General features: G+C 36.3%; 1 protein-coding gene across 1 annotated transcript in view; it reads right to left on the bottom strand.

The window, feature by feature from the left end:
• Nucleotides 1–25,593, bottom strand: part of COL19A1 (collagen type XIX alpha 1 chain) — a 378,654-nt gene that overhangs the window by 191,162 nt on the left and 161,899 nt on the right. Inside the window, exons 11-13 of the mRNA XM_010586804.3 lie at nt 16,676–16,729; nt 6,718–6,771; nt 5,131–5,166 (exon numbers count right to left, since the gene is read on the bottom strand). Of these exons, the coding sequence (XP_010585106.3) occupies nt 5,131–5,166; nt 6,718–6,771; nt 16,676–16,729 (144 nt within the window). The remainder of the gene's footprint in view (nt 1–5,130; nt 5,167–6,717; nt 6,772–16,675; nt 16,730–25,593) is intronic.

Below are 25,593 nucleotides of genomic sequence, written 5' to 3'. Positions count from 1 at the left end.
GTGAAAATCTGTTAAAGTCTACATATATATTGAAGATGAATTCAATAGTATAAAGAAAATTTATACTTAATATTTCCATATTGTTTCCCAACGTAGATTTAACTAATACATGCAACAGAAGTTAAAAGTATTAGTTCAGAGTCAGACAAGTGGCTGTTTGAATATAGCTCTGTCACTCACCAGAGCTAATATTGGACAAGTACCTTGGACAAGTTACTTAAATCTTCTAATCCTATATTCCTTCATCTTTTCTGTGGCCATAATATTCTGCCTCATAGGATTGTTTAAGTATTGGTTTAGATAACATGTCGTAAGCACTAAATAAATATTTGCCATTTAATATTGTTTTTATTATTTTTTTAGGATCTAACAAGATATAAAAAAAAATAGTGTTTTAAAAATATTTTTCAGTTTGTTATATACAAAAGGATGAGGAAAGGAATAATTAATTGGTTCATTTAAATCAGGTAGAAGGTTCTTACATTTATTTCTTTAGAACATTAAAATTATACTTATGATAAGCTACTGTAATAGCTTACTATGTTTACACTATAGTCACTTTAGTATCAAACTAATTAGTGAATTTAGTACCATCCAAAAAGAGGCTGAAAAGAAATCAAAGTGATTTGATTAAATTTTTTAGATCAACCAGCTGTGTTTGCTGAAAATATGCCTAACAAGAGATACATGGAAGTGGGTTTATAGTGGAAAGCATAGATTTTCTTCTTCTTCTTTTTTTTTTTTTGTGATTCTACTACATTCTCACCTTCCAAGCTGGAAGGAGTTTCTTTTCATCTTACCATATCTCTAGAGGACATTTTATAAACAAATTTTTTAGGAAGGATGTTTAGGCACTAGTTTATAAAGTATTTTCCAGGTGCTGCATTTACAGATTCAAAAACTCACTCTTGATCTCATTCCTTAATCTTTTGTGGTCAGAATAATTTGGAAAGCTATAAAATAAAGGAGGTAACTGGGAATACCTGAAAGTTCACTGCTGCTGTATCAAAAAGAACCATTCAGTTCCTTTTTTTTTTTTTTCAAACCAAGTAGACTAACAGAATATTTAAAGGTTAAAGGATATAAGTGACATTTAATACCCTAGCTATAACTTTAATCTACATGAAATTTTTACAGGCCCCAGATTTCTCTTTTCTCTCTTTTTGTATTTTTTTTTGAAATGCAGACACTTTGGGGTTTTCTCCATATGATCCATGCACATGAGTCTACAGAAGGATTCAAATACTATCAAAGGGATTCAACTGTGGAATTTTAAATGGAATCCCCTTCTGCAGATAATAAAGGAGTTTAATGTACATTACAGCTGCAAACTGCAGTTCTATTTTGGTTGGTTTTATCATTGAAAATTTTCCTATATATTGGAGAATGAGGAGGTCATAGGTAGTAAGAATACTTGAAGATGGTGGGAAGGGAGGTGAAACAAAAGGTAAGAGCTATCGTGGCCAAACTTAACTAGAGCAACGGTTTCTAGGACTCCAGTCTGTTTCATGCCATTTCCTCAATGTTGCCTTTCCTTATTCCTTTTAGACTTAGCCTTTCTTATGCCTTTCCTCATTTCCTCTACTGAGACCCTATTATATAAAACCAGTTATAGAAGAAAGTATAAATAAGAAACAAAACTAGCATCTAGCAAATATAGATAGATGGTTTTATGTACCAGATTTTTTTAATGAACGGGCTCTATATGATTAAAAAAAATAAAAATAATAGCGAAAGCATGGTAATCCACAAGGAAATAAAATAAGCGCAAAAAATAGATCCTCCACATAATGGTCTGTTTATCGGTGTGCTCAATTACAGTTTCTCTTAATTTCTTATTAAATGAAATACAAATACAAGTAAAATAAATATAGTATTTATAATTTAGAGGGGAAAAAAGGTGTTGAACTTTTCGTATCTGTTTAGGGCAGGCCAGCTCTGTGTGCTTAAACAGTCTCTGGAATGCTATGTACTTGGAGTTGTCAGTGCTTGTGGTTCTGCCCAATAAAAGGCTGTTGATTGACTTGCTCTGGTATGTAAATGTGGAAATGGAAGTACATCCAATTTACTGAACTAATCAGGAACCAGACCACTGGTGTTACTAGAGGATTTGGCGTTTCCTGGGAGCTCCTGAAAAGTAATCAGGTTGAGTGTTTTTGATACAAATACTGATGCAATGAGTAAGTACAAAACGTTTGCTTAAGCTCTGAAAGAGGAAGTTGTGGAGAAGAATATTGGCCATACTTTGAGAGCAATGGTTCTTAAACTTTGCTGCACACTGTAACCACTTAGAAAAATTTTTAAATGACTGTTCCTCAGGTTACACCCCAGAGTTTCTGACTTTACTGGCACAGGCTGCAGTCTGGGAGTTAGAGTTTTTAAAGCACCTCAGGTGATTCTAATGTGCAGTCAAGGTAGCAAACCACTGATGTATGTAAGAAGGCAGCAAGTCTGCAGCACAGCTGGGGAGAGGGTTCTATAGGGCCTTGTAGTCCTAAGACCAGTAACATCTGCATCCCCTAGGAGTTGATTAGAAATGCAGATCTCAGGCCCATCTCAGACTAATGGCATAAGAATATGCATTTTCGCAAGCGCCTTAACAGTTCCTATTTACGTTAAAGCTTGAAAAGCAGTAAGACACCTGAGCCCTGAGGAATACTTGAATGGCTGGGCTAATGCTGTAATTAAAGGTAACTTTTTAGTCCTGATCCCACTGAACCAAGCAGGCGTCAGTCTTAATTTAGTTTTACTAGCAAGCCTCCCTGATGGAAAGAGATATTTCCTTATTACCATGCATTAAGATGGATCGCAGATGTAAGCCAGAGTTCTACAAAGGCCTAAAAGAATTTTCTGAGTAGGAAGAAAGCTTGCTCCATTATACTTCCCATCAATAGTGGTTCTCAACTACAGCTGTATATTTAGCACTACCTGGAGAGCTTTTTAATACACTGGCCACATATCAAACTTATTGAATTAGGATTTCTGAGGATGGAGCCCCAACTCTGGCAGGACTTTGAAGCTCTCCAGGTGATTTTAATGTGCAGCTGGCTTTGAAAACCACTTTGGATGAACTGTAAGTTTACTGACTCCTGTATCCCACTAACCACTGCCGTTGAGTCTATTTCAACTCACAGCCACCCTATAGGACAGAGGAAAACTGCCCCATAGGGTTTCCAAGGCTGTAAATCTTATGTGGCAATCTACTTCCATACTTTCTCCTACGGAGTGGCTGGTGGGTTCGAACTGCTGACCTTTCGTTTATCAGCCGAGCACTTTAACCACTGCGCCACCAGGGCTCCCTGACTTCTATATATCCTTACCTAATTTAACCCAAATACAGTGGGGTCCGTCATTTGGCTTCCTTGAAGTCTGATACCAGTTCCTTTAATTAATAATGTATCAATCTCATCATTAAGGTCAATTAAATATTTAGTGTATTCATTTAGCTCATCCCTATTTCATAGTTAACATGTGGTTATCTACACTAATAAAAATAATCACAAGCATATAAAATAGTAATATCCAAATTAAATAAAATAGTATGAAATAACATATTTTATGAAATAAAATATTTCATTGCATAGTGCTTTTTTGTTTTATCATATTTTTAGATAAATATAAAAATCAGCTTGTTCTCCCTACATGTACGACAGCTGAATGGTGCAAAGAGCTATTTATACGGTATTACTTGGCAAGAAGACACTGGCTGTCATTAAAAATCCATGAAATAAATACAGTCCAATTCAGTTTTCCGGGTGAGGGGCCAAACTTGTATTTCAGGTGAAATGATACATGTGGACTGCATATTTAATTTTCAAACATGAGTTGAAAATGAGTAGGAAAGCAGACAGGTAAGTGGAGTGGTTGAGCATATATGTATATAACTTAGCTGAAGAAAAACTCACGTGCTTTAAGTAAAATGAACAGGCCGAACTCCAAATTACTGCTGAAGAATTTTTAAGTCAACTCCAAGATACATAAAAAACTGAATGATACGTAGCTAACACCTTCTCTCAAATAAATATTTTTTTTTATTTCCATCTGGAAAATCAAAGCTTAAAGTACAGAATTCCATTGCAAACTGGATTTAGTTATACCTAAGTAAGTCACCTGTTTGGCTTCTTAGATTTTCCATCTATGAAAAAAAAATTCTCCTGTAAGAGTTGCAAAGCTTATTTGTATAAGACATTAATTAATGTATTGTTCACAATGAGGTTTCAAGCAGAAAAATAAATACAAATGTTATCAAATTTGGAATTTCTGTGCTCCCTGATTGAGAAGAGCTCTATCCATACTCCTAGGAGATTTCTTTAAACCTGACTTTCTGTGATGGGCATGTCTTTTAATACTTATGACTTAAATTCTTAATTTGTCATTAGGTAATATCATAACATTCAAGAGACCTCAGGCTACTAAAGATCTTTTAAAAACAACCTTTCTTCTTTTCTGTTAGGCTAAGAGTTATTCTTAGAGCAAATCTTTAAATTAAATGAGAATCTTTAATGGCCTAAGAAGAAAAATCTATAATTGTAAATTATATCTAAATATAAAAGCATTATATATTTATGATCAAATGTTTAATACATGATGAACTATTTAATTGAGAACAATCCCATTATGTGTACATTATGAACTTTTCTCATAAATTTGTTGCTGAAATATTGCCATTTTATCATTTGCAAATCTTTTAAAGCAAATCACATAGAAAAATAACAATGGTGTTGGGCAGGATTTGGAGAATGTAACTATCAGTTTAAATGCATAGCTATTTTTATGCATTGAGTGGAACTGTCTCTGCTTCCATTTACTTTAAATGTGGTGTTAAGAAGGTATAATTAAACATTTAAGGGACAAAATTATGAGCCATATGGAGGATAGAGAAAATTACTCAGGGTCTGCACTGATTCCAGACTTTTCCAGTAACTACCTAGATGCCGTCGGGTAGAATATCTCACTTTTGTGGGTAGCTGCCCCATCTTGAAAATGTGGAGATTTGGCTAGATGGACTGTGAAATCACTTTCAATTCTCGAAACACTCTATGGTCTTAAACTCTGGTTCAGTCATGATGTAGTGTGAATAATAAACAGGATAACATATTTCAATTTTGGATTTTTTTCAAGAATACTTACAGTTAAGGCTGGTGGTCCCGGAGGTCCCATATCTCCCTACAATACATTAAAGTTGCAATTACAATAGTACCTTTTTATAGTGCCTTTTTATTTATTTATAAATTTTCTGAATGGGTCAATGTAATATTTATAGATAGATAAATCCTGAAGGAAAAGAAAATAGAATTTCAAAGTCTCTGCACAATGAAATATTCGTCACATGTCTTTTTACTCTCAGGATTAAAAAAATCACCTTGTGTACTTCCATGACTTTTGCAGCAGAAGAAGAACTTGTTTTGGAAAACTAAAATAATCAAATTTTCTATTATTTTGTCTACTAATCTAAAATTAGAAAGAATGTATTTTCAAATCTGGTTACTTGCCAGTGGAGCAGCTGGGAAGTGTCAGACCAACAGATAATTTTCTCACAAAGTATGGGGATCAGCAGAAATAATAAGTGGATTTCCCCACTTTATGCCTCCCAGCTGCAAGTAGCAGAACCGTTGCCTCCTCTAAAGCTCTGCTGAATGGGCACTGCATTTGGCATCAGTTGTAAGAGGCTCTGCCTATATTTATGTATTTTTAAGTGCTAAAAATGCTTCGCTAACTTATGTGAATGCAAATTAGCAGGTGGACACTTTGATAATAAGCTATTCAAAATGTTTGAAAAATAGTTCACCGAAATGTTCATTATTTTCTGATTTGTATGGCACCTGTAGGCACTGTTCTCTCAAGAACTCTCTTTCAGGAAAAATCTCAGTCATTAAGACTATGCATCGTTGCTAAAGTTCTTGTTTTGACTGACATTATGGAAACAATATTTGTGGAATGGTGCATTGGGCTGTTGTATTCTCAGGCTGAGAGTATCTTTGTGACTTCCTCTTTTCTCATCTAGTATGGTCATCACAAAAGTTAAGACTTAAAATTGTGTAATCATTGCTGTTTTGGAACAAGTGAATTAAAACAGCCAATAGCTGCTAAAGCATATTGATGTCGTTTAAATCCGTCACTGGAGGCTGATTTACAAAATTGCCTTTAATGCAGAGGTAAACAGAACACTGACAAGGATGCCTTAATGTGCTGAGAATGGAGAATAGAATACAGTGCAGATCACACCCACCCACAATTCCCATCAAATTGGGATCCTCTAATGACTTCATCAAAGCAACTCTTGCTTTTGCTTTTTCTTACTTCTCCATCCAGAGCCAACACTAACATACCTTTATGAAACAGCAAATCAGAAAAAGTGGAAGGAAATGGAGCACTTAGATTCAAACTGAGATACAAATTTAGCTTCCTTCCCTCAAAGAGCTACGTGCTTCACCTTCCTGGTAGCACACGCTAATTTAGTGCTGGCATACCTAATCCTGCTTAGCAAGGGGAAAAAAGAAATCTTATAAACTTGAGTTAATGTCAAAAAACAATCGTGCATTCAAACTAATTAAATGAACCAAAAGGCTTTTCTTGTAAAAATGCTCTCAACATAACAGCCTTTGGTTAATTTTAAAATGCTTTTGGCAGTTAAACCTTAACAATGAGAAGCTACTGTATAGGTTGCATGGGATGCTCTTAAGAAAATATTGGCACTTGGCTAGGTAAATACCATACCTTTTCTCCTTTTGGGCCAGATGGACCATGAGGACCCAAGTCACCTTTCAAACCCTGTACAAAAAATACAACCAATGTGATTTCTCTATACAGTTCACAGAAAGCTTTGAATTTGAACAAGTCATTAGTAATGAAATAAATCATAATTTACTGAACTCTCAAATCCCATTCTTCAGATTGTAGTATGGAGAGAAATAGAGACAACTGGAACTAAAACGATAAGCAACATCTGTGCTGTGGTGGGTGCGCAGATACATTAAGTCAGCACCAGTCCTCCATACTGCATATTTGTGCAACTTTGCTTCCTGCTAAAATTACATTAATTCACCATCTGGGAGAACAGCATTTAGATCTATATGAGCTTTTAAGTACCCACTTTGGATTAAATTTGTGGATGATGTAAATACCTCTGATTTAGCATTGATTTGGCTTTTATAAAGCTTGCCAAAAAAAAAAATATTCGAGAGTTAAATCAAAAACATTTTTATGTCTCTATCAAGAAATCAAATTGTGGAGGAAAAAAGGATTGAAGGGTGCATTCTTTTTTCAATCACTCACAAAAGCTGTTACACGATGTAATCACTTTGCTCTCTTAAAGTATGTTTTGGCTCAGTCATGCCTCTAATTCCTATCCTGTTTACCTGGATGTATAAAGACAGCAAATAAAACTATATAAAACATAGCATATCAGATAAGTATTTTCATGAAAATTTCTGGATTCTTGGGTGTTTTAATGGGTATTTAGTTGATCTGCCTCAGAAATGATAGCTTTTGCGAATACCACAATAGATTTCAGTAGAGATCAGTTCTACAGCTGAAGGTATTCATAGTGTAAACAGAAAGTTAGGTAGACACATCCTGACTGTTTGGTGAGGAGGAAAAAAAAATCTTCCTTGTCCTAATACACTGGATAAGGGAAGAAGGATAATGGATAAAAGAAATATTCTGAAACCACATAATGCACAGTAAATCTAGGTACTTCATTGTTCCTAACTGAGGGATCCAGCTATTACTGCCCTGACATTTCCTAAGGAATGAATAATGCCAAATGTCATAACCTGTAGCCACTCAATATAGAAACCAATGATGAACTGAAAGGAACAAAAGAAAACTGTCTACTTAAAATATTCTTGCTTCCGAGAGTATGTGAAACTGTAATCTTATGCTTTAAGAAAAAAAAAAAAAAAAAAGAATGAAAACAGTATCTAACTGGCCAATTTGTAGTTGCATTAATACCTTCTTGGGTAAAACTCATAGCTATTTTTCTTCCATCATAACTCTTGAATATTTATATAAAAAGGACGAGTGAAAAATTAAATCATATTTAGATACGAGATGCTCTTATTATTTGAAATATCCATTCCTCCCCAAGCCAAACAACATGCATTCTATTTACACACATGCCTCCAGAGTAAAACTTGGCAATGACATATTCTGAACACTTGGGGAAGACGTCTGTGCCATTTCTTATTTTTAATCCACTCATTAATTCATTTAATACTGTGTATCTTGTGTGGCAAGCACTCTTCCAGGGCTTAAATCTACCCTGTCCAATTCAGTAGCCACCATCAGCCACATGTAGCTTTTGAGCACTAAAAATGTGACTAGTCTAACAGAAATGTTCTGTGATTATAAAGTATACATTTGATTTCTGAGATTCAGTACCAAAAAGGATATAAAATATCTCATTGATAATCTTTATATTGATAGAATGTTGAAATGAGAATATTTTGGATATACTGGACTAAATAGAATATATTAAAATTAATCTCACCTGTTTGCTTTTCTTATTGTGTCTACTAGAAAGTTCAATATATTTACATTTGTTTTTGCATTGGTGACTTTCCTTATATTTCTACTGGGTAGTGCAGTTTTATTGTTATTGTTAATTGCTGTCTAGTCAATTCTGACTCATTGTGACATCATGAGTGCAGAGTAGAACTGCTCCATAGGGTTTTCAAGGCTGTAACCTTTTAGAAGCAGGTTGCTAGGCTTGTTTTCCAAGGAACTTCTGGATGGGCTTGAACCAGCAAGCTTTCTGCTAGTAGTCTGCTTTGTTGTTAGGTGCTGTTTAGTCAATTTCAACTCATAGCGATCACAGGTGACAAAGTAGAATTGCCCCATAAGGTTTTTTTTTTTTTTTTTAATAATTTTTATTGCACTTTAAGTGAAAGTTTACAAATCAAGTCAGTCTGTCACATATAAGCTTATATACACCTTACTACATACTCCCATTTACTCTCCCCCTAATGAGTCACCCCGCTCCCTCCTTCCAGTCTCTCCTTTTGTGACCATTTTGCCAGTTTCTAACCCTCCCTACCCTCCCATCTGCCCTCCAGACAGGAGATGCCAACACAGTCTCAAGTATCCACCTGATACAAGTATCTCACTCTTCATCAGCCCATAGGGTTTTTAAGGCTGTAATCATTATGGAAACAGATCGTCAGGCCTTTCTCTCATGGAGCTGTTGGGTGGATTCTAAGTGCCAACCCTTCAGTTAGCGGTCAAGCTCTTAACCGTTGCACCACCAGAGTTCCTTAGAGATACAAAAAGAATGAGGAGTTAAGGTCCCTGCCCTCATGGAACTCTTGTTCTTACAGGAGGATGACTGACTATAAAGGGCTGAATGTGATGAGTCAAGGGGGAGAGAGTGGCTATTTCAGTTGGTCAGAAAGGGCTTCTGTGTGGTGACATCTGACGTCTCAGAAGGATACAGCCATGCAACGAGCCCGGGGAAAAGTGTGCAGGTAGAGGGAACAGATAGCACAAAGGTCCAAGGTGAAAGGAGTATTACGACTAAGTACAAAAGGAGTATGAGATTAAGTCAAAGGGTAGCGGGCTCACAGCATGTAGAGAATTATAGGTCATGTAATTCTGTGTTTGATTCTAAATGCAATGGAAAGCTACTTGGTGTTTTAAGCGAGGATATGATTAACATACTTTGACTTGTGTTTACATTTAAAAAAATCACTTTGGCAATAATGTAGAGCATTCTAAGCAAGAGTGCAGGATGGCTGGGACGGGGTGGTGACAGTAGAGATGAAAAGTGGCTGTGCAGTTGGTACATACTGGGAGTCAGACCTATTAGGACTTCTAGGTATGCTAAAAGTGGGGATAGGGAAAAGGAAGTATCAAGGCTGACTCATGCTTGGTTTAAGTAATGAAGTGAGGGGTGGTGCCATTTACTGATCTGAGAAATTTATCATAAAGAGGTTTTCTCTCTTCTTGCTGCGTGAAACTATGCAGAGAAAAGATAGATAGGAACAAAGAAATGGCTGAGAAAGACATTAAATACTACTTATTCAACAAACACATATATTTTTAATTTTATGTGCTTTAGGTGAAAGGAGCCCTGGTGGTGCAGTGGTTAAGCATTTGGCTGCTAAGAGGTCAGCAGTTTGAGTCCACGAGCTGCTCCTTGGAAACTCTATGGGACCCTACTCAGTACTATAGGGTTGCTATGAGTCAGAATCCACTCGACAGCAATGGGTTTTTTAGGTGAAAGTTTATAGCTCAAGTTAGTATCTCATTCAAAAACTTATACACATATTATTTTGTAATATTGGCTGCAATCCCCACAATGTGACAGTATGCTCCCCGTTTTCACCCCAGGTTCCCTGTGTCCATTTGTCCATTTCCTGTCCCGTCCTGCCTTCTTGTTTTGCTTTTGGGCATGAGTTGCCCTTTTGTTCTCACATATTTGATTGAACTAAGAAGCACATTCCTCACCTGTCATTTTTTGTTTTTTGTTTTGTTTTATAGGCATGTGGGCTTAGGGAAGATTTTGGTTCTGAGTCAGCAGAGTGTCCAGAAAAAACATGTATGTTTCTTATATTGAGTTCTGGGTATGTTGGTGTTCCAGTTATTACTATGGTTCATAACTGTTACATATGCTATAAATATTCTTTGGTAGGCATGAATTAATATATTTTAAAAGTTAAAAAATTCTTTGTTGACAAATTAACCCTAATTACAACTCCAGGGAAGGGGCTTATTGGCAGTTGAGTTCAATCAACTGTGCCCAGAAAGAAAGTGGGGAGATAACACAATCAATTTCAAACTGATGTAAATAGTGAGTGCTACCATAGAGGGTCACTATGAGTCGCAATCGACTTGATGGCACTGGGGTTTTACCATAGAGCTATACCCCAGGTGTGAACGGAACATTCCCCATGAATACCGACTGCTGCTGGAATGCTCAAGACCTCAGAGATGTAGAATTCTAATGAGTCAGGAAAGGAATGACATTTTATGAGTAATCTTGGGTCAGTTATTTAAGCTTTGCGATAAAACAGATATAAGTAATAGTTGTCTCAAAGGGATGTTCTGAGACTCATGTGCTGTAAAAACATTAAGTACACAGTACACACTTAATAAATGTTGCTTTTACGTTTCAAGTCCAAGTTTAAGGGATGATTAACAGTTCTTTCTGTACAGTTTTGTGTTCAGTTTGATGGATATGTAACAACTGTGCTTTAACTCGTATAGGATAAAATACAATTGATAAACTACATTCATCAAGCTTCTACTTTTATGGCCATTGAAGTGAGCCCATGTAACTCATGTCCTCCTATGACAAAATACAATGTTGTTAAGGCCATGGCATCGTAATAGGGTCTGGAAGCAGATCAGTAATGCCTTCTGCAGGGCAATTTTTCTCTTCATGTCACACTGGTGCTATCAATGGTTATTGAGTGCTGGGGATAAAAAGACATAGTACCCACAATAAAGCATAAAGAACCAAATGGAACAGACCCTGAGTTCAATATTAAATAAGATGGGTATCTATTATCAAGGTTCTCAATAAAATTCATGTACATCAAGATTCTCAAAAGCACAGTAGTTGACTCTACATGCTATGCAGAGAAAGAAACTATTATCTAAAAGCAGGATGAGAGCTAAAGGATGGTGTTACTGCTAGACTAAAAGCAGGTAGACTATGAAATTAATTTTTATTTGAAGACCTACTACTCTTGGTATGTAGCATCTTTAAAAATCAGAAGATGATACAAAATAATGTAAGTTATTTGTTAAAAATTTTAACCTACCAACTAATTCTTTGCCTCAGCTTCCACTGACCACATCTTATTCCCTAGCAATGGTACCAGCTGTCCCCAGCTGATATCTCTGGCTTTGTGATTTCAATATTTTTGTATTCAGTGGTACAGATTGTACTGGTATAAGGAGATTAACATGACTATTTTAGAAACATCAGATGCTGTAATTCTGATAAGGGATATTTGAAAGAAAATAATAAAGATGCAGAGAAGACTAAACTCAGTGATTGATATCTACTTCTCAGACATTATAAAATACCACAAAACAAACAAAAAGATATATATTTTTTGAGATAAATGTGTTTTATGTAATCCAGTTTTCTAATAATAGCTAATGTTTATATAGTTCTTACTGTATGCTAGATAATGTTCTCAATGCTCTATGCATATTAACCATTTTAACGCTTACATAAAGCTTATGAGTTAATTACTATTATTATTATCATCCCATTGGGCAAATGAAGAAACTGAGGCACAGAGAGGTTTAAGTAATGTACTAACTATAGGGTTGCTATGAGTTCAAATTGACCTGACGGCAACAGGTTTGGTTTTGTTTTTTTTAAGTATTGTGTCAGCTAGTCAGTGATAGAGTTGGGATTTGAACCCAGGTAGCCTGGCTTCAGAGGCCACATTAACAACTTTACAACACTCCCTCTCAAGTCCATCCTAAGATGATATTATTACATGTAATTCATATTAGGTTACAGTCAAAATCATTTCATTGTTAACAAGAATGTGTGTAAAAGGTGAGGTCTTATATTTTAAAGGTGAAATTTTAGCAATTCAAATTTTTGACAATTTCAATATATATTTGGTATGCACTACTTAAACTATAAGGAAAATATAAACGTGTATTTAGTAATACCACAGAGATCAACCGAAAGTTTACACACACACACATACACACAAAAACACCTCCTCTGCACCCACCCTCATCAAGAATTCATCAAGGAGCCTGGTGGCATCACAGAATTTTTGTTGTTGTTGTCCCAAAGACTAGGGGCTGCTACTGGCATTTATTTGGTGAGCTCCAATGACGCTAAACATTGTGTTCTTGCAAGACAGTCCCACATGGCAGAGAACTGTCCTGCCCATAGTGCTAACAGTACTTAATTGAGAAAGACTAACTGCTGCATACTTTGCTTTAAATAAGATTTCTATTTCCCAAAGTAAGCATGCCTGTTTTGTGGGAAATATGGCATATGAGAAATTATTAAAAGATACACTTACATCAAGATATAAGTACTATGAAAGAATAAAGACAATCAATAAAAAGAAGACTGCTTCAATTTACTTAGTAGGAATATTAAATTCTTCCAATTTTCTCTGACTTGGAAAGTAGCTCAGTGAGCCGGCCCATTGAGTTTGTTCACTACGCATTCTAACTATATACTTCTGAAGTTATAATCCCCATCAGGGCTTGGCTTTAATTCAAATTGAAATAGCCATTATAATGCCCTTCATTCCCTGAGAATGCGTACCTGAACTTACTGAAAGTCAGAGAGAACTGTGATAAATGCCACATTATTTTAGTTTGCAGGGTCAGTTTATTTTAGCATTGAAGAATAGGCAATGACAAGTGTGGCATGATTTAATGGGAAAAATCAGAGACTTTTCAGTCAAATATGTAGGCTTAGAAGCTGATTTCACCATTTTATAAAAGAAAGTTGCTTAATTTCCCAAGCCTTTGAATAATAGGGATGACTTCCTTCTCTAGCTATCCTATAAGGTGGGGGTGAGGATCAAATTTCAAATTCCTCATGAAAACAATTTACGAACTACAACACAATATTAACAACACCAACAACGATGTAATAACGGAGCATTTGATTCTTTTCTCCTGTAGTAGAACTGTCCTATAGGGGTTTCCAAAGCTGTAAATCTTTATGGAAGCAGATTGCCACAATACTCTCCTGCGGAACGGCTGGTGGGTTCGAACTGCTGACCTTCTGATTAGCAGCCTATTGCTTCAACTACTGTACTGTGTAGGACAGTTCTACTTTGTCCTATGGGGTCACTATGAGTTGCATCAACTCGATGGCAATGGGTTTTAGCAATAGACACAGAGGAAGAACTTTCATTATTTTTAATTTCTTCTTAGTCATGACTCTTGAATATTTTCGACAAAATAAGAAAAGGGAAAAAAAAACGCATGACCTAAGTATTAATTAACTAAGTGAGAAAAGTTAGTTAATGTGCTTTGCAATGCTGTATAGTGTACTTAATGAGCTATATTAAATAATTATGGTGCTAAAGAAGGAAATCCCAGTGACTGGGGCATTTGAAGGATTCTTCTAAGATCCCTTCAAAAGAAGAAAGGCCTCACTGCCCATTAGGTTGTGGCTTTCCCTCAGCAAACCGGGTCTCATTCAGATGTGGAACTGCAACAGTGGCTGCCAGAGCACTTGGCCACGTAGTGTTGTTGGGTGCCTTTGAGTGGGCACTCAAAGGTATGTATGTATTGACAGATTAATTCTAAAAAGCTGAATCACCTTATTTTCAGAGAACATAAAACATTTTTCCAAATCTCTAAATTAATGTGAATATACTTCAGGTTCTAACCCCTCAAATCTTCTAGTTTTACTGAAATTTTGGGAAAAATCCTTTCTGTATTTCAATTCCAACATTATCTTTATGAACTTCTAAGGTTCTTTGTTTTCCTCCTCTGTCTCAGACAGCCCATATATATGTAGCCTGGTTATCTTTTGGAACACTATAATCAATGTCTTTCGACACTCTTAATATTTCTGACATGTTAACATCCTTTCCATAATGAATGGCTGAAATGTTGGACTATTTTTGAGTTTTCTCCCTTTCTCATATCCAGTCAAGTACCAAGTCATATATGTTTTACCTCAACAATATCACCATCTGTACCTTTCCTTCCATCTCTGTTATTCTACTTAAGGCTCTAGTTGCTTATATTTCAAATTATTATAATAATGTTTTAGTTTTACAAATTAAAACTTAACAAATATCTATTGAGAACCTGTTCACTCAAAACATTTACTGTGTATGAGATGGTGCAAATGGTTAAGTGCTGGGCTACTAACTGAAAGGTTGGCAGTTCTAATCCACCCAGAAACACCTTGGAAGAAAGGCCTGGTGATGTGCTTCTGAAAGGTCACAGCCATGAAAACTCTGTGGAATACAGTTCTACTCTGCAACACATGGAGTTGTCATGAGTCAAAATCAACTTAATGACAACTGGTTTATTTTTATTTATTTTTTTGGTTTAGAGATTCTAAGACATGAATTTTGCTCTCATGGAGAGTACAAAAGAAAGAACAGGAAACACACCCAAAGACCTAAATTCTGTCTATTTTTTAGAACACACCGTAAAACTAATCTTCCTTTAATCACAAGTTGGATCATGTCTCCCTTCTGTTCAGAAAAGGACAAACATCCTCACATCTAGTACTTTCCGTACTTTAGCTCCAGCAGTGTTCCTGTTTGTTTTCCCCACAGTTCCTTTAATAGGAATTCAATAAATCTGAATGAGCGGTTCAAATCTCATCATGCTTTTCAAGTTCGTAATCTTAATAATCTCTGTATAATCATGGAACATTATAATAATGGGGACTTTAGAATTTATTCTAAATCCATCACTTTACAGACTCTGAGACATGATTTGCTCAGCTAGTGACAGAACTGAGACACAAGTAGCTCTGATTTTCCATCCCCAAACTCTTACCACTACCACCAGGGACCTCCAATGACACGGGTAGGAAGAGGAATCAGATACTCTATTACAAAAAGTGGGCCAACAGTTGTGACATTTAGTATCCTGATATGCTATACAGACAGGGGACATGCAGACTCCCCAGCTATAAGACACTGGTGCTAGTTCCCATTTTCGGGTGTAGGGAAATTACTTCAAAGGGAAGAAGAAAAAGAATTAGGATCATATTAAAGACATGAACAGAGCTTTTGGGAGGTAAATAAAAAGAGAATAAATTTTTGAGAGTCAGTCTCATGCCCGGGTTACTATAGGGTTAACTCCTGAGGTATTTCTGATTTAGAGAAAGCCCCCTCAGGTATCCGTCTTATTTTGTCCACAGGTCCCAAGGATTGGTCTTTAGCTTGTCCTCCCGTTGCCGTGATCTACTGCCTACAAGATGGGCTTCATGACTCCTCTAAGATACCAGGGAAACACATATGGCATGTCCTTATTCTCTCATCCAAAGAGCAAATAGTGGCCCTTCAGAATCTTTCTAAAACATTTTTACTGCAAGTGAGAAAAGGAAACAGTGAGGAAAAAGCAATTCTCATTATGGACCCTTCTCCCAGTGTAGTTAACATATCTATCATAAATGGTGAGTTCGATGATGATCTGAAATAAGATTAATCTGCATTTCAGAGGAAAACCCAGACTTGAGCCATTCCTTCAAATTTCATCATAGAAGGAAGGGTGAGGTGCTTAGGGGATAACTGACCTAAAGAGAAGGGAAGCATTTGGCTAGGATGTGAGGGTGTTACAGCTGATAGTATTCCTAAGGTTGAAGACCGAGTACAGTGGACATACACACAAGTCCCCCTTCTCTTCTTCCCTCTTTCCTGCATCACTGCGATCCTAACAGTATGGACCACTCCCTGAAAAAGGCTAGGGAAAATACAAGTCAGAAGCAGCAAGAAGAAAGGACTATCATGGTCAAGCATAATATGAAATATATAAAGCCAAGGAGCTACCTGTCTGTAATGAAACTAAAAATACTGGGCCTATACTGAGTCATGTAAAACAGAACAAAACAAAACAAAAAAAACCGCTTTGAGTCTTGTTTTTGCTTTGATTGTGGCTAGCTCTTCCATGGATAGTCAAATGTTAATAGCACAAAATAGTTGACATGTTTCAGTGACTAATATAAACAGAATATTAGACCAAAAAAGAGCGTTAGGCTTACGTCTTGTCCATTAATGCCAGTCAGACCTGGATCTCCTTTTTCTCCTGGATCACCCTAGAAAGAAACAAATCATACAATAAAAAATATTATATCTGAATACTTTGATTAAAAACAACAAAACAAAAACAGGAGAGTTACATTGTTTGGGTATTTATAACAATGTGATTACTCTGCTAATGCCTCGAAAGAAACATTTGTTAAAAAAAATTGTGAGTACTAAACCCAAGTGAAGTTTAAAAGTTCAAAGGAAAACTACATAAAAATGATTAAAGAAAAAACAAGATTAAAGAAACAGAAAAGGGGTTATTTATTTTCTCCTGTAAGAAGCAAAGAACTTTCTGAAGGGCAATTTAGCAATATATATCAAGAGTCTTAAATCTGTTCATTTCATTTGGCCTAGTGATTTCCCTTCTAAGAAATTATCCTAAAGAAATACTCAGAGATGAAAAGTTTTAGGCTCTAAACTTAGAACGCAATGCTACCATGGTCGTGAAAAAAGAAACATCCTAAATGTTCAACAACAGGGGAGTAGTTAAATAAATTTGGATGTACATATAAATACAGTGAAATATGATGCAGCCATTAAAATAATGTTTATGAATTTTATACTACAGGAAAATTTTTATGATATAAAAAGTGACATAAAATTAATGAATTAACAAATACAGTGGATAAATCTTAATACCTTTCATTATTATTGAAAGCTACAAATGTTTAGAATGGCCACTACTACCATTGTTGATGACATACACCTACAGTGGCATATGTTTTTGTTTGATTACCATCTGAAAGGCATATGCTTTTATTGGCATGTCCTGCATATCTATACCATAATTCAAATTTATTTTAAAATACCTGTGTCCCTGTCCATTCACCTACCTATCTACCTGCATATCTGTCTCCCTATGAGATTCAGAAATAATACTGAAAGGAACAAACAGAATATATCTGTTCTGTGATTATGGATGATTTTTATATTCTTTTACTCCTTAGTGTTTTTAAATATTTTAGCAATGAACATGTATTATGTATGTGATCTGTAAAGTGTTTAAAAATAAAAGGATATTTTACGTATAGAAAGAACTGACCCATCTATTATAATGTGTGTGTGTGTTTGTGTGTGTGGTTATCTCTATTTTGTACACTAGGGTGATTTTTATTGTCTGTATATAGTCTAGTCTTTCTTCAGTATTTTTATACAATGAATATTACTATTTTAATTTGTAAAAAAATTAAAGAACTAGCACCTGATTTTAAGAGATAATGTATTAAATACTCTATAAACAGAAATATATAGTCTTGATCATCTAAGAGTATACATTTATTTGTATAATGAGAACTACATTGAAAATAAAATAAAGCAAAAATAAACTGATCACTGGAATTTAAGGAATATGTATACAATATATAGGACATAAAAACATTTTTGGTGAAATAGGCTCAAGTTAGAATGAGGCTGAGGATTTTAAACTGAAAATGGAAGAGTGAGGAGATACTCTAGAGCTATGCTGTACAATTTGGTAGCCATTAGCCAGTCAAGCACTTGCTCAACTAGTAACTGAAAAGTTGGTGGTTCAAGCCCACACAAGAACTCCTCAGAAGAAAGGCCTGATGACATGCTTCCAAAAGGCCACACCCTGGAAAACCCTATGGAGTAGAGTTCTTCTCTGAAACACATGAGGTCGCCATAAGTTGGACTTGACTTGGTGGCAACTATTTTTTTGTTTTTAGCCATAGGTACCTATTTAAATTTAATGAAATGTAAAATTCAGTCCCTCAGTTGCCCTAGCTACATTTCAAGCACTCAATAGCCACACGCAGCTAGTGCCTACAGGATTGAACAGTGCAGATTAGAACATTTCCATCATCTCAGGAAGTTCTATTAGGTGTTGCTGCTATAAAAGATGCCATATACATGACAGAAAGTGAAACAAGAATTAAGCTCACAATAGCACAGGAGAATCTAGTCAAGGGATCAGAAAGAACACAGTGTTTAGGCACTGACATAAAATGTGTTCCGCAGAATAGAAAGTGTTGAAATTTTTGACACAAGAAGACAAATACAATTCCATTGATGTAACCGTTAACTTTTAGAATGTAACTCATTGAATACTGTCCTTATTCAAAAACAATGGTTCTTCATAGATGGAAAAAATAAGCAAATCTGTATATTAAAGAAATGTGCCTATGAGGAAATCTGCAAACTTGACAGTGATAATAAAAGTTAAGTAATAATATAGATGACAGAGTTGATATTCTGATGGGGCTTATGTTAGAAGCCAAGAGGATAAGAGGTGTGGCAGAGGCTAAAGAACAAACATACTGCTTAAAAATTGAAAAATGTGATTTTTAACATAAAAAGGAAGTAGAGGTCACTATGATCAAATAAGCGTCAGAAAGAACAAGTAATTTGCCTTACTATTATCCTAAACAAACACTTCTATAGTGTTTACTATGTGCCAGGCACTGCTTTAAACACCTGGCAATTATGAGTCAGAATCAACTTGACAGCAGAAAACACCAACAACAAGGATGAAGATATGATTGTTACCCTCATTTTACAGATGAGGGAGAAGAAGAAGAGGGTAAATATCTTGCCCAAGGTCACACTGTTTATAAGTGGCAGACCTGTGATTCACCTCAGGCAGTCAGCACCAGAATCTGTGTTCCAAAACTATTAACCTCATTTGTTTTTAAAACACAGATGAGGGATAAGTGAAAATACAGTGTACTGGGTTTCTTCAAGGCAGGAGGCAAAGTCTCTCAAAATGCCTCTCAGGGTAGGAAATAGAACAAACCCTGGGTGCTGGTAAAAGGATCATACCCAATGAATGTTTCTTCCTATTTCCCTCCTTTCCTCCCTTCTTCCCTTTCTTCCTAGCTAGCTATCTAGCTTTCAAGGTTTCTTAATCTTGGCCTTATTGATAATACTTTGTTGTAGGGAGCATTCTATACACTGTTGGCTGCTTAGCTAGCAGCATCCCTGATTCTAACTGCTAAAGGTAAGCTAGCTCTCTTTCTCTCTCTCTCTAAACACACACACTTATTACATACAGACATACATATGTAATAGATTCACGACATAAAATATTACAACAGAGTGAGTCATTATGCTATAATAAACAACATGGCATTTATTAAGAATAAATGTGCCCATTGTAGTCAATTGCCTCTCACACCTCCAACTTCAGACAACCACTAATAGGCTTTTCGTCTTTGAACATTTAAACTTCTCTTTAGTTTTAAAACTCTTTTGAATTAATTTCAATTAGTTCTAGATGGAGTAAAGAACCCACTTAAAACTGAAAGTATAAAAGAACCAGAAGAAAACAGAAGTGAATATAACTCAGAGCTCAGGGTGGGTAAGGCCTCTCTAAGTATGGAATCAAGACAAGAAATTCATAAGAGAAAAAAATAACATATTTGTCAAAATATTAATTATAAACTTTTAATTGAAAAATATTATAAACTAAAAAGCAAATGAAAAAGTCAGAAAACTCATATGGTGACTAAATAACATCATTAATATAAAAAAGTTCTTATTATTCATTAGAATGAGTTTTTCATTTGTTAGAAAAAGAATAATATCCTAATCAATAAATGAGCTAAGGGCACATCAAAAGAAATTATGTGACAATAGTATTTTAATAGGTATGAATTCATCAAGTTATATTTTGGGACTATGTGAGCTCTAAATCTCCTCCATTTTGAACTCTGTAAGTCTTTGAAAAAAAGCAATGGAAGTTCTATTCCCAAATAGGGGGAAAAATATTCAAGCATTGCATACTTAATAAAGCCCAAACAAAAGAAAATTGACAATTGTAACCAGCTGCTCCTTTTTTCTCCACTGAGAAGAAAATGAGTAAAAACCAACGACAGTGTTAAAGATTTAAGTCAGAATTAAAGAAAATGTACTTGACTCTAGAAGTTGTTAGAGAGTAGAATTAATTTGGATTATTCCTCAGTGTTTGGCTAAGTTCAAATGCAGAAAAGATTAAAAACAAAACCAATAGAAAATCTCTGGAAAAAATACAATAAATCATTGCAGTCTGATGGAAATGTAAATGCATTTCAAACCAGAGGATAAATGGGAATTAGATTACATTTAAAATTTCTCTAATACCTATTCTTTGATGGAGCCCTGGTAGCTGCTAACCAAAAGGTTAGCAGTTTGAATCCGCCAGCTGCTCCTTGGAAACCCTATGGGGCAGTTCTACTCTGTCCTATAGGGTTGCTATTAGTTGGGATCGACTCGAGGACAACAGGTTGGTTTATTCTTTGATGAAACTAATTGCAAAATAATATCAAAATTTAATCTGCTTCCAAATAAAAATGCAATGTCTTACCATTCAAAATATTCCATTCAGGTAATTCATGAAACTCTTTACAGAGTTTGATTTACATTCAGGTAATCTGTGAAACTCTTTACGGAGTTTGAATTAATCCATTATTACTCATGATGCAGTTAGTTATTAATATTATCAATATTTTAGTAGATACTAGCAATAATGTAATAGCTTCTATTCTATACGCCTTACTATATGCCAGGCTCTGTGGTAAAGCCCGCGCTTTAAATAGTAAGACCTCATTTTAACTCCAGCAGTAACCCAATGAGGTGGGTATTCTCATCCCAGTATACTGATGATGAATCCCAAGTATCTGCTCAATTACTTTGATCTCCTAGGTACCTGCATTCAGCTGGTCTGTCTAATTTCACATCGTGCCAATGCCCCAGGCCCACTTCAGTTTTCAGCTGAAACTGGCAGACAGTTCCTGTGGACTCTCAGGCTGCTGTCAACCCCCTTACCTCAAGCTAAACCCTCCTCCCTCGCCTTGGCTTTCTGCCCCCGGATTTTTATGAAGGCTGCTGGATGCTTGCTCAACTCTGACAAAGTAGCCTGGAAGGGTAGAGAACTTAATGCCCCTGGAAGCAATCCTTCCCCCAAGGTTGACAGCCGTTAGTGGATTAAAGTGTCAGCTTCCTGTCCTGCAGAGGGACAATGCCAAAGCCATTTTAAGGGTTACTCAGATGGTTCCCAGCAGGATTCAGTTAGAGGTGCCTGTAATGATAAGCAGCTCAAAAATGTACCTTTCATTAGCTTTTCCTCATTTCCTGAATTATTCTTCCCATTTCTTCATTTCTGTTTCTTGAGATCCCTCCCAAATCCACCATGCTCCCAAGTCATTGTCTCAAAACCTGATTTCAGGGAAACCCAAATGAAGACAATCCTCATCAGCCTCCTGGTGTCTTCATTTCTGTCCCTATCCATGATCTATCACTTCAACCACTCCCTTACCACTAATCCAAACATCCTTGCTCCACTGTCCTTCTGATGGAGCTAACCCCAATTAATTTTAGTTTGAGAAAATTATACAATGGGGCAGACAGGTACCATTATAAATTCATGACCACTATCCTCATTCTAGGCCCTTAAACCACACCATTCCCCTCAAATCCCTGGTATTATGACTTCCCTCCTACAGAGAAAATAGAAGTTGTCATACAAGCCTTCCCTTGTCGTTGTTGTTAGGTGCCGCCGAGTCGGTTCCAACTCATAGCGACACTATGTACAACAGAATGAAACACTACCTGGTCCTGAGCCATCCATACAATCATTGTTATGCTTGAGCTCATTGTTGCAATCCACCTTGTTGAGGGTCTTCCTCTTTTCTGCTGACTCTGTACTCTGCCAAGCATGATGTCCTTCTCCAGGGACTCATCCCTCCTGAAAACATATCCAAAGTATGCAAGACGCAGTCTCGCCATCCTTGCCTCTAAGGAGCATTCTGGCCGCACTTCTTCCAAGACAGATTTGTTCGTTCTTTTGGCAGTCCATGGTATACTCAATATTCTTTGCCAACACCACAATTCAAAGGCATCGACTCTTCTTTGGTCTTCTTTATTCTTTGTCCAGCTTTCACATGCATATGATGTGATTGAAAATACCATGGCTTGGGTCAGGTGCACCTTAGTCTTCAGGGTGACATCTTTGCTCTTCAACACTTTGAAGAGGTCCTTTGCAGCAGATTTACCCAATGCAAGGTGTCTTTTGATTTCTTGACTGCTGCTTCCATGGCTGTTGATTGTGGATCCAAGTAAAACAAAATCCTTGACAACTTCAATCTTTTCTCCATTTATCATGATGTTGCTCATTGGTCCAGTTGTGAGGATTTTTGTTTTCTTTACATTGAGGTGCAATCCATACTGAAGGCTGTGGTCTTTGATCTTCATTAGTAAGTGCTTCAAGTCCTCTTCACTTTCAGCAAGCAAGGTTGTGTCATCTGAATAATGCAGGTTGTTAATGAGTCTTCCTCCAGTCCTGATGCCCCGTTCTCCTTCATATAGTTCAGCTTCTCAGATTATTTGCTCAGCATACAGATTAAATAGGTATGGTGAAAGAATACAACCCTGCCGCACACCTTTCCTGACTTTAAACCAATCAGTATCCCCTTGTTCTGTCCAAACAACTGCCTCTTGATCTATGTAAAGGTTCCTCATGGGCACAATTAAGTGTTCTGGAATTGCCATTCTTCTCAATGTTATCCATAGTTTGTTATGATCCATACAGTCGAATGCCTTTGCATAGTCAATAAAACACAGGTAAACATCCTTCTGGTATTCTCTGCTTTCAGCCAAGATCCATCTGACATCAGCAGTGATATCCCTGGTTCCATGTCCTCTTCTGAAACCAGCCTGAATTTCTGGCAGTTCCCTGTCAATATACTGCTGCAGCCATTTTTGAATGATCTTCAGCAAAATTTTGCTTGCGTGTGATATTAATGATATTGTTCTATAATTTCCACATTCAGTTGGATCACCTTTCTTGGGAATAGGCAGAAATATGGATCTCTTCCAATTAGTTGGCCAGGAAGCTGTCTTCCATATTTCTTGGCATAGACGAGTGAGCACCTCCAGCACTGCATCTGTTTGTTGAAACATCTCAATTGATATTCCATCAATTCCTGGAGCCTTGTTTTTCACCAATGCCTTCAGAACAGCTTGGACTTCTTCCTTCAGTACCATCCATTCCTCATCATATGCCACCTCTTGAAATGACTGAACATCGACTAATTCTTTTTGGTACAATGACTCTGTGTATTCCTTCCATCTTCTTTTGATGCTTCCTGAGTCATTTAATATTTTCCCCATGGAATCCTTCGCTATTGCAACTCAAGGCTTGAATTTTTTCTTCAGTTCTTTCAGCTTGAGAAACGCCGAGTGTGTTCTTCCCTTATGGTTTTCCATCTCCAGCTCTTTGCACATGTCATTATAATACTTTGCTTTGTCTTCTTGAGAGTTCCTTTGAAATCTACTGTTCAGTTCTTTTAGTTCCTCAATTCTTCCTTTTGCTTTCAACACTCAAGAGCAAGTTTCCGAGTCTCCTCTGACATCCATTTTGCTCTTTTCTTTCTTTCCTGTCTTTTCATTGACCTCTTGCTTTCCTCATGTATGATGTCCTTGATGTCATTCCACAACTCGTCTGGTCTTCGGTCACTAGTGTTCAATGCATCAAATCTATTCTTGAAATCTGCAAATTCCCTAACATCCATTCCATCTTTTCTCTACTCTTAACCATGGAAGAATTGTCCCAACCTCTGTTTAATGTTAATCTCTCAGCCTGTACTTTCAATTCCATCCTCTCTGGCTTCTCATAAAATTTATGTTTAAAATTAGGCCCTCTCTTCTGAATCTTCAACCTCCTCCATCTACTCATCCTTTTCAAACCACACTGAAACATGCTGTCGTATTTTCCTTTGAAATAAAAATCTTTCCCCATTTTCATTTCCTGTTCTTGCTTTTATCTGTCTCCTTTCATTTCCAGATAAACTTCTTGAAAAAGGCTCTCCATATTTCCTGTCTGAATTCCATTGCTTCCCACTTTGCAGTCCACTCTAGCCCTTCAAAAAAAAAAAACCCAAACGCATTGCTGTCAATTCTGACTCATAGTGTCCCTATAGGACAGAGTAGAACTGCCCCATAGGAGTTGAACTGCTGACATTTTGGTTAGCAGCTGAGCTCTTAGCCACTGTGCCACCAGGGCTCCAGCCCTTGCTGCTCCTCAAAAACTGCTCATGCCAAAATCTTGACTGACCACCATAAGACACTATTCAGTCTTTGTCTATCAAGTAACACTTTATTACCACCTCCTGGAAAAAAGTCTCAGTCACATGGAAGATAGTAGCTCACTGCACAGTTTGCAGATATCAGTTTGTCAGGAAAGATGGACTCACACATAGGCACTGACTGGAACAATGCTTCACTCACATTTATTTATATTATCCATTTTGTATTCAGTGGATTCTGTTGTGGTGGTGGTTTTGGTTTTGCTCTATATACATGAGAGATATTGCCGTGTATATTTATTTCCTTATGATATTTTTATCTGGCTTTGGTATCATAAAGCAAGTTGGGAAGAGTTCCTTCTTTCCACATTTTTGAAAGAGTATATGTAGAATTGGTCTTTTTTCTTCCTTAAAAGTTTGATAGAATTGAGCCATCTGAGCCTAGGCTTTTCTTTTAACTACTAATACAATGTATATAATTAAAATAGGTCAATGCAGTTTTCTATTTCTTTAGGTCAGTTTTGGTAATTTTTTACTTTTTAGGAATTTGCCTATTTCACCTAAATTGCAGAATTTATTAGTACAAACTTATTCATAATATTTCCTTATGAGCCTTTTAGTTTCTATAGAATCTGTAACTATGTACCCTCCCTCATTACAGACATTGGTAAACTGTGTCTTCCTTCATTTTTCTTTTCTTTTTTTCCTGATCACTTTGGCTAAAAGTTTATCAATTTTGTTCATCTTTTCAATGAACCAACTTCTGGTATCATTGATTTTCTGTAGTCTTCTGTTTTCCATTTTAATTTCATTGATTTCCACTCTGACCGTTAGTATTTGTTCTTTCTGCTTAC

This window comes from Loxodonta africana, chromosome 1 (assembly GCF_030014295.1).
Source record: "Loxodonta africana isolate mLoxAfr1 chromosome 1, mLoxAfr1.hap2, whole genome shotgun sequence".
NCBI lineage: Eukaryota > Metazoa > Chordata > Mammalia > Proboscidea > Elephantidae > Loxodonta > Loxodonta africana.
Note: the sequence above shows the minus strand (reverse complement) of the source record. Positions and strands in the feature narration are given on the sequence as shown.